Raw genomic sequence first — 16,188 nt, 5'->3', positions numbered from 1 at the left:
ATAATGTAATCTCTTCTGCTCAATCAGTTTAGACAATCCCTGCATATTTACAGTACACTGAAATGCTGTTTATGTTGTACTGTATGTACTGTAGAGTGTAGAGTAATAGCTCTCTAAACACACACACACACACACACACACACACACACACACACACACACACACACACACACACACACACACACACACACACACACACACACACACACACACACACACACACACACACACACACACACACACAAACAAACGGAGAGACACACACAGAAACACACAATCCCTGGCCTCCTGTTTCCTGGTAAATGTGTCTCTGTGCTAGTCTCAGGCTCTGCCTTATGAATCGATGATCATGTGGTGTAAGGGAGATAGATGGCTTTTAGCTCCATCTTGTCTCCTCTAATTGTAAAATATTAGTTACATTAGACTCTGCCTTGTGATTAATGGAACTTATTTGGAGGTGGCCCTCTCCTGGCCCTCCCCTTTCCAAAGTCCCCCACTGACTTTTGAGAATTGAGTGATTTCACTTAAAGCAGACAAATAGGGCTCTCTCTCTCTCTCTCTGAGAGGAAGAGAGAAGAGAGAGGCCAAGCAAAGGGAAGAGAGAAGAGAGAGGCCAAGCAAAGGGAAGAGAGAAGGAGGGAAGGAAAATAAGAGAAGGGAGGGTGAGGAGGAGGAGGACAGAGAGAGATAAGGACAGGCAATGCTTGCATGGGGGAAAGCACTGACGATAAGGTTTAAAAAGTTATGCCAGAAAAAATAAGCCAAGAAATGTAAGCTTTGCAGGAAATAAAGCTTCGCCAGATTTGTACCGTGTAACACATTGCAGATCACACGCTGAAAATACAACCCGATCTCACAGAGGCAAGTGAAGTCTTGATCTTGTTCTAAACCTGGTCGTCACTGAGAAAGGTACATATATTCATCATAACGAGCTGTATTAATCATGTGGTGCTTTCCAATAACCCTCAGCCCAGTCCTCTTGCCTTGGAAACACAGTGACTGTTATTGATACCCGCAGACCACTTAGCCGTGCTGGGAACATGTTTGTGACGGCCAGAGACCGGGTTGCCCTTGTAATGTCTGCCATAGGAGAGAGATAGATCATGTTGCGGCGATATGAGCACCTTGTAGGAGACCTACTCCATACGGCAACGTTTCCATCCCGGCCCTCCTCTGTTCCTGAGTCCATGGGAAGTGTGATGTTTTTATTCGTCCTCTTCTGTTGTTTTTTTTTGTTTTTTCTTAATTGGCTCAGAGGCCTTGAGCAGCACCTGGCATGTATCGGGGCGAGTCGACATGATCTGCTCTGTTTAGGACACCGTCTCCTCTGGCTGTTCAGCTCCCACGGTTAGCCTGACACATACATCACTCTCTGTTCTCTGTTAGCCACTGCTTCAGTCATAACGCTACTTTTTGACACGGGTTTGTTTTCATCAGCCTTTTTTTTATCCTTCTTTCTAGAAGGTCAACAGGAAGTTCTCTTTTTCACTCCCTCTCATTGTTTCTATCTTCTCTGTTTCCCGTACACAAGCACACAGAGACTGTAGCCTACACTCTTACAGACTTGGACATCCATTAGCTGTCTGCAGTGACAGGTCAGCAATAGATTGGAGCTGGAGTAGAGACGAACACTGCTGAACTGTCCATCCCCAGGCCAGCTCCTGTGTGCAAGCGCACACATATGTACGCACCCATACACACACACACGCACACGCACGCACGCGCACACACACACACACACACACACACACACACACACACACACACACACACACACACACACACACACACACACACACACACACACACACACACACACACACACACACACACACACACACACACACACACACACACACACACACACACACACACACACACACACACTGACCTAGTCCTGCTGAGACGAGCTGACATACAGGCCATCATCATTTACTGCTCCGTACCCTTGAGCCCCAACAGTCCTCAGCCAATCACAAGTGGGAGAGGCCCCGGTTTGTGTCTGCTCAACAGAGAGGACACTGACACTGCAGGTGCAGGTACAGAGGCTCTGACCACTGGAGAAGTTTGACCTTACAGTATGGGGTTTATAGTCCTAGCTGAATGGCATCTACAGACGCTAAGAAAACAACTGTTTTAGTGGAATAGAGACAAAGAAGGAGAGAGTGGGTGAGAGAGAGATAGAAAGACTCACTCTTTTGAGGAACTTATTAACAGCTTCTTCTGGTACAGCAATTAATAATCTAGTTCAGTATTTAACATGGGACTGAATCCCCAGTGACTACTTTTTAGCTTTCTTTGATGCATCAACACCCCCTCTCCTCTGCCTCTCCAGTGTATTCCTTAGTGTTATGTGTGTGTTGGTTTTTCTAGTTAACCAGAGAAATAGACCAGATCGCTATTCCCCGAACTTCAGCCCAATTTTACATCAACACACACAGACCTCTGAAACCTCTTAATACTGTGGAAAAGTCAATCCCTCCAGGGCTTTGGATATAAATACAAATATCTTTGGTAAATCAATAGACATGTACCTTGAATCAGAGTAAAAATTATAGGTCTTTAATGTTTGAATAGGGTAGACCAGGGTTCCCCAACTGCTGGCACGTGTGCCGAATTTGGCCCGCGGGTGGTTTTATTTGGCCCCCAATGTTTTCTGCGCAAAAATAAAACATTCTTATTAATTATAGGTAATTTGCATTGATGGACATAAAAGACTGTAAAAGCACCAGGAAATCAGCTCCAAGTGATTTACATTTTGGAAATCTGGTCCCAAGTATTCCCACACATAATAGAGAGACACATAATCGTATACAAATGTAAGCAAGGTTTGAAATGATGTTTTAGTCAAATATTATATCTGGTTGGGCTTTGTGTGGTCAATTTGCACTCTACAAATAATTTGTAATGATGTTCCAACCCCATGACGATCCACTCAAGAAGAAAACGTCCCACGGCAAAATCTGGTTGATGATCCCTGGGGTAGTAAAACATTCTAATGCTTTTTCCCAGCCATTACATTTTCCTGTCTGATGTTTACGGATCCATGCCACCGATTAATGGACGCTACTGTAACCTAGAGCTGGGACGATAAACCAAAAATGATCGACCTTGACCGTACCGATCACCTATCGCAGGCATTTTGCTGATATACCTGTAGTTCATTACAATATGTAGCCTATACTAGAGAAATGTGACATTTGAAATGAAATATATTTCAGATACCTTAATAGAAATTGACTCAAGTAGAAGTGAAAGTCAACCAGTAAAATACAACCGAGTGGCGCAGCGGCCTAAGGCACTGTATATCAGTGTGTCACTACACTCCCTGGTTTGAATCCAGGCTGTATCACATCCGGCCGTGTTTGGGAGTCCCATAGGGCGGTGTCCAATTGGCCCAGTGTCGTCCGGGTTTTGCTGGGATAGGCCTTTATTGTAAATAAGAATTTGTTCTTAACTGACTTGCCTAGTTAAACAAAGGTTAAATAAAAAAAATTAAAACATGTACTTAAGTACAGTGGTGGAAATGTACTCAATTGTCATACTTGAGCAAAAGTAAATGCTGTACCTCAAATTCCTTATATTAAGCAAACCAAACGACAAACTTTCCTTATTATTATTATTTTTTGACAGCCAGGGTCACACTCCAACACTCAGACATCATTTACAAACTAAGCATTTGTGTATAGTGAGTCCTCCAGAACAGAGGCAGTAGGGATGTTCTCTTGATAAGTGCATGAATTGGACCATTTTCCTGTCCTGTTAAGCATTCAAAATGTAACGAGTACTTTTGGGTGTCAAGGAAAATGAGTAAAAAGTACATTATTTTCTTTAGGATTGTAGTGAAGTAAAAGTAGAAGTTGTGAAAAATATGAATAGTAAAGTACAGATACCCCAAAAAACGACTTAACTACTTAAGTATTTTTACTTAAGTACTTTGCACCACTGAATATGGGTGATTGTTAATGGGACAACTGTGGCGAACATTAATATTAGATGAGGGCAGTGGGAAAGTAGGCCCCTAAATGGCAGGTAATTCAAGAAGACGAGTAAGCGGCCAGTACGTTGCAATAAACTTGAAAGTTGTAATAAAGTTGTAATAACCTTGAAAGTATATTGCAACGTACTGTCCGCCTACTTTTCTTATTTCCTTGTTACAAACTTTTCATTATATTTACTGTTATCGCATCAATTCAAGCTATTTTTTTGCAATAAGTATGTTCGAAAGCTCGAAAGTACACTTAGTACCTTTTTTTCTATCTAGAACCTAAAAGAGTTCTTCGACTGTCCCCATCAAATCAAATCCAATTCTATTTGTCACATACACATGGTTAGCAGATGTTAATGCGAGTGTAGCGAAATGCTTGTGCTTCTAGTTCCGACAATGCAGTAATAACCAACAAGTCATCTAACTAACAATTCCAAAACTACTGTCTTATACACAGTGTAAGGGGATAAAGAATATGTACATAAAGATATATGAATGAGTGATGGTACAGAGCGGCATAGGCAAGATACAGTAGATGGTATCGAGTACAGTATATACATATGGGATGAGTATGTAAACAAAGTGGCATAGTTAAAGAGAACCATAAGAGAACCCTTTGGATAACACTTTCTGGTTCCAGGTGGGGTTCCATGTAGAACCCTTTCCAGAGAGGTTTCTACTTGGAACCAAAAAGGGTCCTACCTGGAACCAAAAACAGTTATCCTGTGGGGACAGTCAAAGAACCCTTTTGGAACCCTTTTTTCGAAGTGTACTGTAACGCTGAGAAATGATGCGTAGGATGCCCCAGCCAGGGTTACAGGTCAAGATAAGGGGGTATAGGTGTATAGGTTGGACATAGAGTGTGAGGTGGTACTCGGATGTTTGGGAGTGCTTGTTTGCTGACTAAACTCTGAGCCTTTACAACACGCAGGTTATTATTGGCCGACAGATGGTGCATCACATTTTACTGCTCACACCTTCTGTGGCTCTCTCTCTCCCCAGACGCAACTCCACTCCCCCCTCTTCAGAGGAATGGAGCATAGCGCTACTCTTTAATACACAACACTCTCTCTCCAACACAAACACACACACACACACACAAACACAAACACACACACACACACGCTCACCTCTCTCGGTATGTGTCTCTTATAGGGACTCGACGACCGTCATTTTATCTGTGTTTGTCACTAACATTCTGTACATATCCACGGCAGCACACAAACATACACATAACTCTGTCATCACACATGTTTACATAGAGGGATACTGTATGTTTCCTTACACTGTACATTAACAGTTCAGGTCTTTTTTCTTTACATCCCAAAGAAATGTGTCGCATTCCTCCTTAAAGTGATATTTTGGGACTTTGGCAACAAGGCCCGTTATCTACTTCCCCAGAGTCAGATGAACTCGTGGATACCATTTTTTGTGTTTATGCGGTTTTGAAGGAAGTTGCTAACTAGCGCTAGCGCAATTTCTAACTAGAGTTAGCTCAATGATTGGAAGTCTATGGGCATATGGCTCATTAAAGCTCTAAATTCCTTCATACTGGACACAGAGACATACAAATGGTATCCACAAGTTCATCTGACTCTGGGGAAGTATGAACTTGTATGAACACTGCAAAAATCCCGATGTATCCCTTTAATAATGGTGTAAATTGTCATTTATTCTGAACATATTGTGGCCATCTTTATATATATAAATTCAAACACTGCAATACAAAAGGCTATTTTAAAGTTGGCCACAAGGTTTCCCCAACACAAGTAAAAATGGTTGGCTTGGTTATCTTTACTTGTGCCCTTCTTTATTCCTACACTTAGGGGGAGAGTGGCGTGAGTCGTGCCAAAATGATCAGTTGAGCCACACACAATTTAATCATGTGACCAAATATTTAGGAAGAGGTTGTCACTTCATGGAGTTTGTGAAGGAAGAACCCATGTGGCCTTTTATACAGCAATGTAAAAGGCTAGTTTAAAGTTGGCGACCATGTTTCTCTAATATAAGTGAAAAAGGTTTGGTAAACTTGACTTATTTCTTTATTTCTAAATTTAGGCTCAATCCCAATACCTCCTCCCCTTAGCCCTCCACCTCGTTTTCAAGTGTCCCTCAAAAACAAAGCAACTGATGGTAGGGAGAGCTAGTAAATAACTTCAAGGAACGGGACGTCACTCGCACACAGCGAAAGCCGCCAAACGTTAGCCTACCATGCAGTTCATTGACGACGAGCCTCGTGTTTTTCCACAGTGCCTGTAAGGACGGCAGGAATAGCTTTCCTTTATACGTCTCATGCAAATAATCTGTACTTACCATATGAGCAACAAATGAAAACGGCAAAACAAAAATGTGTCATAACGTAGCCACATTCTGGCTGCTGTGGTTCAACGTGGAGTAGTAATTGTAGCAGAAACATTCATTACATAATAGCGATTTGACATGTAACAGTCACATTCCCTTCACTCAGTCATGATTAACCAGTGGAAGCAATTAAAACCACTGTTGTGCACCAATATCTATACCAAAAGTGTAAGGGTCCATACACAGATTGGCTACATAGCTACACATCCATAGGCCTACAGATATTTGTATCCTCCACTGCACCATAAGTAAGAAAATAGTTAGTACGTTACTTCGGCTGCATTGAATGACAAATATCTTCAATCTCTAACGTTGACATTACTAGCAACAATAAAGAACACTGACAAGTGATTGACTTCGATTTTCTTTTTTTATGAACAGCAAGGCAAGCTTACAAAATTGCTCATTCAATTTGCAGTAAATGCATCCACTTACAGCCACTGGGTTTCACAAGAAGAAAGCCTGGTTTGCTGGTTTGCTCAGGAGTCCCTAAAACATTAAAGGGATAGTTCACCCATTTACAAAATGACACATTGGTTTCCTTACCCTGTAAGCAGTCTATGGACAAGGTATGACAGCAATCCGTGCATTCGTTTTGTTTCCCTGGTGCATTTTTAGCACACATGCTAAAACATTTTGGCATTTGTGGCACAAGTCCCATTCAAGTCATGGTACTTGTTCCCGTGTCATGTTCAAATCAACTATAAGGGACTTTGTTGAGCCTCACAATCAGTTGGATATACTTTTGGAGGATTTGTACATGATGTGTGGAAAATACTAATATCGGTACCAGGAATTGGATGGGATTTGTGCCACAAATGCTAAACGTTAGTATTTGGAATCAGTGCCAGTGGAAACTAAACCAAAGCATGGATTGCTGTCATGTCTTGACCATAGTGCTTAGAGGGTAAGGAAACCAATATGCAATTTTGTAATTTGGGTGAACTATCCCTTTAAACAACACAACTTACAATTCATACAAATGTCAAACGCTCATATAGCAATCTAAATGTATAGCTAGCTGGCTAATGTTAGCTAGTCAGATAGCTTGTTAAACAGCAATTTTCGTAAGTTAATGTTGTGACAAAGAAATATGCATAATCACTTGTCTCTACATTAACTAACATATTCCACTTAACTGTATTTGTTTTTAGCCTGACTTGTTATGATGTTAAAATGACTTATATTTGTTTCAATTCTAGTATTTTTGTCAGACAATATTCTTAAAGCAACAATCCAGGGTTGGGGACCAGAGCTTCATGGGAATTTTGGGAAACACTTGATAGAAAGTCTGCATTTCCTATTCGCTTTGTTTGGAGAGCCAACTACAGGGCTGAAAAGGCACTACACCTCGCTCAAAGTTTAATTGGGATACCACTATGACTCAATGGGGCTCACGGGATTGCGCAAAATGGAGTGGGAGGGCTAAGGGGAAGGCTGGGGGGGGGGGGGTATTGTGCAATGGGGTTGTTGAGACCACTTCTTTTCCAGTAAACCATTTACAAAATGAATCATGTGACCAAATAATCAGGAACAAGTCATCCTTTCATGGAGTCTGAAGGAAGAAACCACATGGGAAAATTGGTAAGCAAGTTACAGTGGGTCCAAAAGATTTTCACAAAGTCAAATGAATGTATTGTGCTATAGGTTTCGTGATGCTTGTATCTAAAACCAAATTAGATCGTTTTAGGAGTGTTTGATACATCAGTTCGGGTATCTGTAAGCTACAATATGAGGGAGGTCCTAAACCTAGCATGAAAGTGTATCATTGTAGCTGTGTGCGCTAATACAGTCAAATAGTTGCTTTGGGGTAAATTGTTTCATTTGGCAAAGGGCAAGTTGAGCCAATGGCTCAACATACCCTATACAAATGATGATCACATTTGGTCAGTTTGAGGCATAATATGCATAATATTTTGGCCATTTACTATGCATATAAAGTCACGCTACTGCATTTGAATTGTTACAGAGCAGACATCTTCATGCCCTGTGTATATACACATGTAAAACACGTAGGGATCTAGCCCGCCTTAAGGTTCTTGAGAGACCAGCCAAGGAAGTGAGAGAAGGGAAGAAGTCCGTTCGAGCAGCAGCAAGGGATGAAAAAAATCACCCTTTTATGACACTGAAGAGGTACGCTGACAAAAGGGAAAACAAAACGTGCACCTGCACGATAGAGAAGCTATGACAGAGTAGCAGAGGCACCAACGTCTGACAGCATGGATTCTGAGCTTGCTAAATATATATATATCAGAAATCTTATGGGCCAGTTTAATGGTCTTAGTAGCCTCAAATACATCTTACCCCAAGGCTTACCCTGTCCCTATGTTCAATTTACCCATACAAATCAAATCAAATCTAATTGTATTTGTCACATACACATGGTTAGCAGATGTTAATGCGAGTGTAGCGAAATGCTTGTAATAACCAACGAGTAATCTAGCTAACAATTCCAAAACTACTACCTTATACACACAAGTGTAAAGGGATAAAGAATATGTACATAAAGACATATGGATGAGTGATGGTACAGAGCGGCATAGGCAAGTTGTGCCGAGAGAACACTTTTATTTGGACAAGCTACGTTTTCAAAGCAGTTGTGATTATTTCCACCGATACACAACATCCTAACGTGTATGTAGATATCTTTGTTAGAAAGAATACCATTATTTCCCTTGACGTGGTGATGCTGAATGTACATAATAACTCAATGTCCCCTCTCTCCCCTATCACACCAATGAGATAACTGGTCAATCAGAGTGTAGTGCAGTCTTTAAGAGAATGCACGTTAGAGTACCTGTAATGTGTATCATGCTTCTAAACCCTTAATAACACACTGGGCGGAAATGAGACAGACTAGCCCCCCTAGCCTTTTCCCTTCATTATCAGGGTAGAATGACTGTTTGTGAGCATCTGATAGTCATTAGAGGTTCAGCAGTCTGTCAGGTGCCAACATACACACACACACGCACGGACACACGCACTTACATGCACACACACACACCAACACACACACAGGAATGTTCACACACACAATTGCGCACACACACACACCCTCACAGACACACGCACACAGAGATACACGCTGAAAGTGCTGAAGCCCAGCAGCTTCTTTCTGCTGTGCAGGGCCTGGGGATTCGTCATGTGCTGATGAGCTGCTATAACAATATATGAGCAAATCACAAGCAGTCTGCAAATGAAAAATCCCCCCCCTCTTCCCTCTCGCACACACACGCACACACACTTGCTCTGTTCGTCAGGCTTTGGGGAGAGGGGCTTCCTGCCTACAGACTTAGGTGAGGAGTGCTCTCTCACAGATGGTAGCACTGGCATCAGATGGAGTTTATATAAGAGAAGTTTTGAGCACGTGCCAAGGCACTGTCGTGGGAGACTGTATGTGTGTGTGTGTTGGCTTCGTGTACATGTGAACGTTTTAGTGTACGGTCATATGCGTGTTTGCAAACAGATTTGTGTGTTTGAACGTATGTGTGTGAGAATGCTTTGGTCAATGTGCATGTACAGGTTTGTCTATGCGTTGCTCCCGTGTGGATCATAGTGGGAGCCACCAGAGGGAGGCAGTCGTAGGGCTGTTACACTTCGACGTTCACTAGAGAGAGAGAGAGAGAGAGAGATGTTTGAGTGGAGAGGGGGAAATCGGGGCTACGGCAATAGAGGAGAGAGATAGGATCACAGACAGCATCCAACACATCTCTGTTAGCTAGGGAGGGGTCAAAAGGAGCGAGCTACAGTACCCATCTGCTGCCACCCAGCAGTAGAGAGGCTGGCAAGGGAGGGGTGAGGAGGTGGAAGTAAAGGAGGAGGAGGTGAGAGTGAAGGGGAATGAGGGCGGTCTCCTCCTGCCTTTCTCTTCTCCGAGGCGTGGAGGAGGGAGGGCTGAGGGGTAAGTAGGGGGCGCGGGCAGAGTGAGTAGATACAGTGGGCTGTTTGAGGAAGTCATGTGGTAGTACCCCAGCCCTCCCTCCCCCTCTGTTCCCTCTGATCTCTACGCTCAAGGCCTTTGGGTGTTAATTAGGAGACCTAGATAATGCCACACTAATGAAAACAAGACCAGTGTTTTCTCTCTTTTCTAAAAAAGCTTTGGGTTGGATTCTGAACAGTCTCTGGACACATATGAGAGAGAGAGAGAGGGAGAGAGAGAGAGAGGGATAGAAAGAGAGAGGGATAGAAAGAGAGCGAGAAAGAGATGGAAAGATGGAAAGACAGAGGGAGTGAAATGCGAGAAAGAAAAGGAGAGAGAAAGCGAGAGAAGGAATGAGGGGGAGAGGTTTCTGAGGTAAAACTATTTTTCCTGTTTCTTGTCACTCGGCACCTCCATACACAATGGCCCAGCGGAGTGTGTCAGGAAGGGGAAAAGGACAATCTCTCCTGTACCTGCTGACCCATTGTGTGGGTGACTACACACACACACACGCACGCGTACACACACACACACACACACACACACACACACACACACACACACACACACACACACACACACACACACACACACACACACACACACACACACACACACACGCACACACACACACACACACACACACACACACACACACACACACACACACACACACACACACACACACACACACACACGAACACACACACACACAGCTCAATTCCGGTTTGAAGATTCCAACATGTTTGTGTGCAGATGTATGATCTGTAGGGGGATTAAAGTGAGTGGTGTGAGTAGGTGTGGTTCCTTCCCTCCAGAGAATCAGAAGAAGTGTTGGTATCTGAGGGAGGTGGTGGGTGAATCGGGGGGGCACCATCTTGGGCATAATCCATGCGGGCGGTGCTGGTGTGTCTTTGTGCGCTGGCCATTTGTTTGGGTTGTCGCAGTGTGTGCCGGAGTAGGTGGATTAGATGGAAACTTAAGAAGCATGGCTGTCTCCATGCAGCTGGGTCCAGGCATCTGTCATTCCTCAGTCCAACACCACACACCCTATAAATCCCAGAACACACAGGCCAGACTGACGCACTTCATTTCAACAACACCATGCAGAGATGCTGCAGGGAAGGGGGGCTATATGTGTGTGTTGTCTTCTTTTGAAAGGAAGAAACTATTTAGTTTACAATTCAACCGAGGATAAGCACCATATTCCTACAGTGTTATGCATGAGTGGAATCGCTCTGGTAATCTCAGACCCAGTGTCATTATGTTTGTTCAAATTCTAGACAGTACTTTTTTTTAAACCTTGGATAGACCTCGCTGCAAAGTTAGAACTGGTCTGTGTTTATTTTAAAAGTGCAGAAAACATTGGAGAAATAGAAAAGGGAAGAAGAATAGAGTTGACTTGTTTGCTGCAACACTCGGTCCCCCCTAAGTGTAAAATGGGATGAGATATTCTGCCTCTCGGACTTAACGTAATGTAAGAGAGTGTGAAATAAAACTGCACAGGAATAAAAAGTGTCCTTCATTGTGTGTCGCCGGCTCGCTTATCGAAACATTCCGACAGCTGGAACATCTAAAGCTCCAAAAACTTGTAGCAATCTCCTTTGTGTGAGGTCCTGAGCCGACATTGTGATATTTGAAAGCCGCTGAGACTCCAAAGCCAGCGTAAGAATGGCAAACACAACGTGCCTCTAAATCCTGCCTCTTCGCGACAACACAATGTGTCAGTGTGTGTGTGTGCGTTTTGTGTACCTTTCACTACTATCCTTCTTTTACTTCTCTACGTTCCCCGAAACCTACGCAGTGTCTAATAAACTCTGTTCATTTGATTTACCCCGTCTTAAATTGAATTGGAGAAGAAAAAAATAATGACAGAAAATGTACTGTTATTAATAATAACCCGAAAGCAGTGTACAACAGACAAGTGTCTGGGTTTGCGCTGCTCTCGGGTGGGATGTGCGAGATAAGTGAAGTCGGTTATGATGGGCACGTTTTTCGACGTCGCTCGAACAAGCGGCGCAGGCTATTAAGGGGCCATTGTGTTTGCTGCAGTGAGGATCGGATCCAATTCGAGAGAGCGCGTGCAACTGTTGGGGGTGGTGAAGGATACAGCTGGTGCGGTACACACCTCCAAAACGCCGCAGCGTTCAGAGGGAGCCACTGCTGCTCCTCTGAAAAGAGCCCTATCCAAAGAGAGAGCACTGAAAGAGTTTTAAAGACGGCGTCTCAGGAGAGCACTACAGCTAAAGCACTGTGTAGTAGGCAGACCGTACGGTCCTATTCAGTGCCTCGGTGACAGAGCTCGTTTTACATTCTGGTAAAGTAATACCACGTAATGATGAGGTGACTGACTGTTGTCTCTCTCTTGTTGTCCTCGCACAGGTCACGGAGGTCAGGGGGGTCAGAAGCCGTTCCAGTGCAGGTACTGCTCCTACGGTGCCTCTCAGAAAGGCAACCTGAAGACCCATGTCCTGTGTGTCCACCGCATGCCCTTTGACAACAGCCAGTACCCTGACCGCCGCTTCAAACGCTCCCACGTCGACTCGGACGCCTCAGGGAACTCTGAGGATGGGACCACCAGCTACCCCACGGGAATTCATGGGGTTACGGCCGACCCCCCTCTCTCTGGAGACCCCCTGCATCCATGACCGATGTCACCTGGCATGGAGGTGCCAGCCTTCAACTCTACAACTACTGTACTCACTGGAGCCACATAACAGGGACTACTTACTTCGCCTACTCCCAGAGCGCAGCCAGATAAAGGGGGCCATCATTGACTGTACTGTTTTACCCAGAGCTCGCAGGACATCCTCAGTGTGTACTAGGTCAGTAACAATAACATAACATGCATATAAACAACACATACCATGGGTTGAGTATTCTTTAAGATGGGTCCTGAAGAAATGCATCTATTCATTCATATACAACTAAGTATAGATATGTTAAATTTAGTTAAGCGACAAATAGTGGAGACGACTATATAAAAAAAGAAATAATAAAGGAAATGTAGAAAATCTTTCAAATGACTTTTATCCCCCCCAAAATTATGCTTTTATCAGAAGAATGATCCCATAAACGATTTAGCGACAATTGGGGAAGATGGATTGTTGAACACACCCCTCAGAACATGACACCGGCGGCTGCCTTTTGCAGAGGGCGAATGATGAGCAGCCAGTGGAGGCTGGGGCAGGCAGCGGCAGTGGTGGGGGGGGGGGGCCTTGGTGCCAGCCTGACTGGAGCTGTCATCGCAGAGGAAATCAATTCAATCCCCCCTCTCCCCTTTTTTCATCTTTCTCGACCCAGCAGTCCAGCCCCATCCACTCCCAGCCCTCTGCCCCTACTGCACTACAGGAGTAACCTAACCCTGGCCGACATGTGAGGGGTCAAACTCAGTTCCATCAGCTGGCCAGAGTCACCCTCCTCCCCCTCCCCTTTCTCTGCCTCTTTAAAACGACTCAAATCCAACATGGCCTCTGGAAGAAGAAAACAAAAATCAATGATGTATTTAAAGGAGCCATTAGAGGCACAGAGATGTGTTCTGTGCAATATTGTCATTTATTTGGATATCACCTTACCAGACACTGAGAGGTGGAGTTAATTGAATGTGTTTTATTTCATTTAGCTTTTATGTTAGGAGGTGGATGGTTGTTCTTTGGAATTGAAAGTGTAGCTAGTGAAGATGTACATAGTGGAATTGGGACCTTTACAACTTGATGTACTGTAACTTTAGTCAGAGGTTGAATGTTTCGTTATATATGAAGACCGTGAACGTCACAGGCGTTGTTTCCTCAGACACGATGCAGGACTATCTTCCTATAGGCTCCTCTAAAGCAGCTTCAGAATGAGCAATAACACATAGAGATAATCACCCTGCTCCCTGTCTCTAATTTCAACGTATTAGTAACAAAATAGACAAAGGGACATTTTCTACAAATGTCTTTTCCAATTTATTTCTAGGTTTCGGACGAAGCATTTTGTGAGTAGTGGGGGGGTAACACAGAAGATGATGCTTTTTATTGTGTTGGTATGGAGGCATGGGGGGGGATTTAAAAATATATATGTTTCTGATAAAGAGAAATGATCCGGACTTTAAGAAAGTCAATATCTTCCCTCACAGCCAAGGAGAGCTGAACACTTAAACCCCAGGGCCTTAACACCACAGCTATGCCTAAAGGAGTTTACAGTCCGCTCAAATACACTGCTCCTATCAGTTGAGAGAGAGAAATAAGAAAAGAAAGAAAGAAAAGAAAGAAAGAAAGAAAGAAAGAAAGAAAGAAAGAAAGAAAGAAAGAAAGAAAGAAAGAAAGAAAGAAAGAAAGAAAGAAAGAAAGAGAGAGAGAGTATGGATATGTACAGAATGCAGTTGTGGTTTAAATGGGGTCATTTGAATTAGGACTTTTCTGCCATTCAGCGATCTACTTACAGTGTTCTGTTGTTCATTTGCTTACCTAGCCTAGTTCGCACCGCCTTACTTCAGATCGAGTCGATCAATTTAATACAACTGTTTCTATGATATCTCCCATGAAGCCACAACATTGAGATATAACTGAAACGACTGTGGTAAGCTTTAGGTTTAAATGCACTACTGTGTTCTTGGTGACTGTGCCAGTCGCTTGCTTTTTCGTGTGTGTACGTACGTGTGTGTGTGGGTGTGCCTACCTAACTATATAAGAGAAAATAATAACAACAAAAAAAATTGAAAAAATAAACTCTGAAGAAAAATCATTCACATTCCATTTCTAGCACTTTTCAGGTTTTCCAGTATATCTGTATGTTTCAAACTATGCGATATGGCAATGATGCTTTTCATGACACTGGAAACATCATTGTTTGCCAATTCTCTGTGACGTGTTCGTCCATCCCTTACTGTGCTACTGTTTCCCTGCCTGCATTCCAAAATAACCCACATTTTCCCTGAAAATATTTTGTTTGTCATGATTCAGTTAAGAAACAGACGCAAATGTACAATTACAACTTGATCATTCCTGCGCTAACAAAGAAGATAAATCATTTATATGTACTTCTCTGTGTACTCTGTGTTCATGGCCCTGATACTGTCCACATTCCTTGATGAAGTAAATGTCTATATTGGAGGTAAAGTAAGTAGAGGATTTTGTTGCTACTACTATATACTTAGACAACTTTGTATTTAAATATAACTAATGGGCATTATTTATTATTCTACATCAGTTTTACAGAAGATGAAAACAATTCTGATAACGGTAAATCTGTGTTTTCTTTTTTTCCATGGACTCTTTCTGCTGTCAGGAAGTTGTGAAGTCTCTGAGGCAGTTCGTTTTATCCAGTGTTTTACGCAATAAAAACCTCTACCTCTGGAAATGCTGCCTTTGTCTGGTCCAACATGCAACATAATGTTACTCTTGTGTTAGGCCTTCCCTTGGTAATCCTAATCTTAACAGTTCACAACTGAGCAGGCAACTCCTTCCCTGCCATAACACCTGAGGTAATCTAGTTGTGCCTACTCGCCTACCTGTAGGTGTGAGTACTATATCGATGATTACTGTTATTACCACACACACACACACACACACACACACGCAAGGATTTGTTACTGTCAGCCTATAGACACTTGCATATCCCAGGGAAACCCACATACGCAGCCACAGAACACGCTGATATAGCTCATCCAAGGTGCCCTAATATTTTAAGACAGTCAAATTGAAAAGAAGCTGGTGATGTGTGGCGCCAAATGAGACTGAATGAGATAGAATGGCCTTCATAAAGCGTAATGAGCACCACCTGTTACGTCTCACCAGCAAAGCCATCACTATTATGCCTATAAAGAAAATGTAGGACTGATACTTCGTATTTTGAGTGTCAGTCTGCAGAGAGAGACTGAGAAAATGAGGAGAAACTGGAGAGATAGGCGAGGGTTAGAAAACACAGTGAATTTGAAATG

At 43.1% G+C, this 16,188-nt stretch overlaps 1 protein-coding gene across 19 annotated transcripts in view; it reads left to right on the top strand.

Moving 5' to 3' along the window:
- Positions 1–15,619, top strand: part of znf536 (zinc finger protein 536) — a 518,664-nt gene extending 503,045 nt beyond the window's left edge. For 18 of the 19 annotated variants that reach the window (XM_052462075.1, XM_052462070.1, XM_052462080.1 and 15 more), the window contains one exon: positions 12,651–15,618. In XM_052462075.1, coding sequence (XP_052318035.1) covers positions 12,651–12,916 — 266 coding nt within the window. In that variant the 3' untranslated portion in view covers positions 12,917–15,618. Of the gene's footprint in view, positions 1–12,650 lie in introns of all 19 variants that reach the window. The other variant, XM_052462082.1, reaches the window with a different exon arrangement.
- The last annotated feature ends 569 nt before the right edge of the window (positions 15,620–16,188 follow it).

Source organism: Oncorhynchus keta, chromosome 14 (assembly GCF_023373465.1).
Source record: "Oncorhynchus keta strain PuntledgeMale-10-30-2019 chromosome 14, Oket_V2, whole genome shotgun sequence".
Taxonomy (NCBI): Eukaryota; Metazoa; Chordata; class Actinopteri; order Salmoniformes; family Salmonidae; genus Oncorhynchus; species Oncorhynchus keta.
Note: the sequence above shows the minus strand (reverse complement) of the source record. Positions and strands in the feature narration are given on the sequence as shown.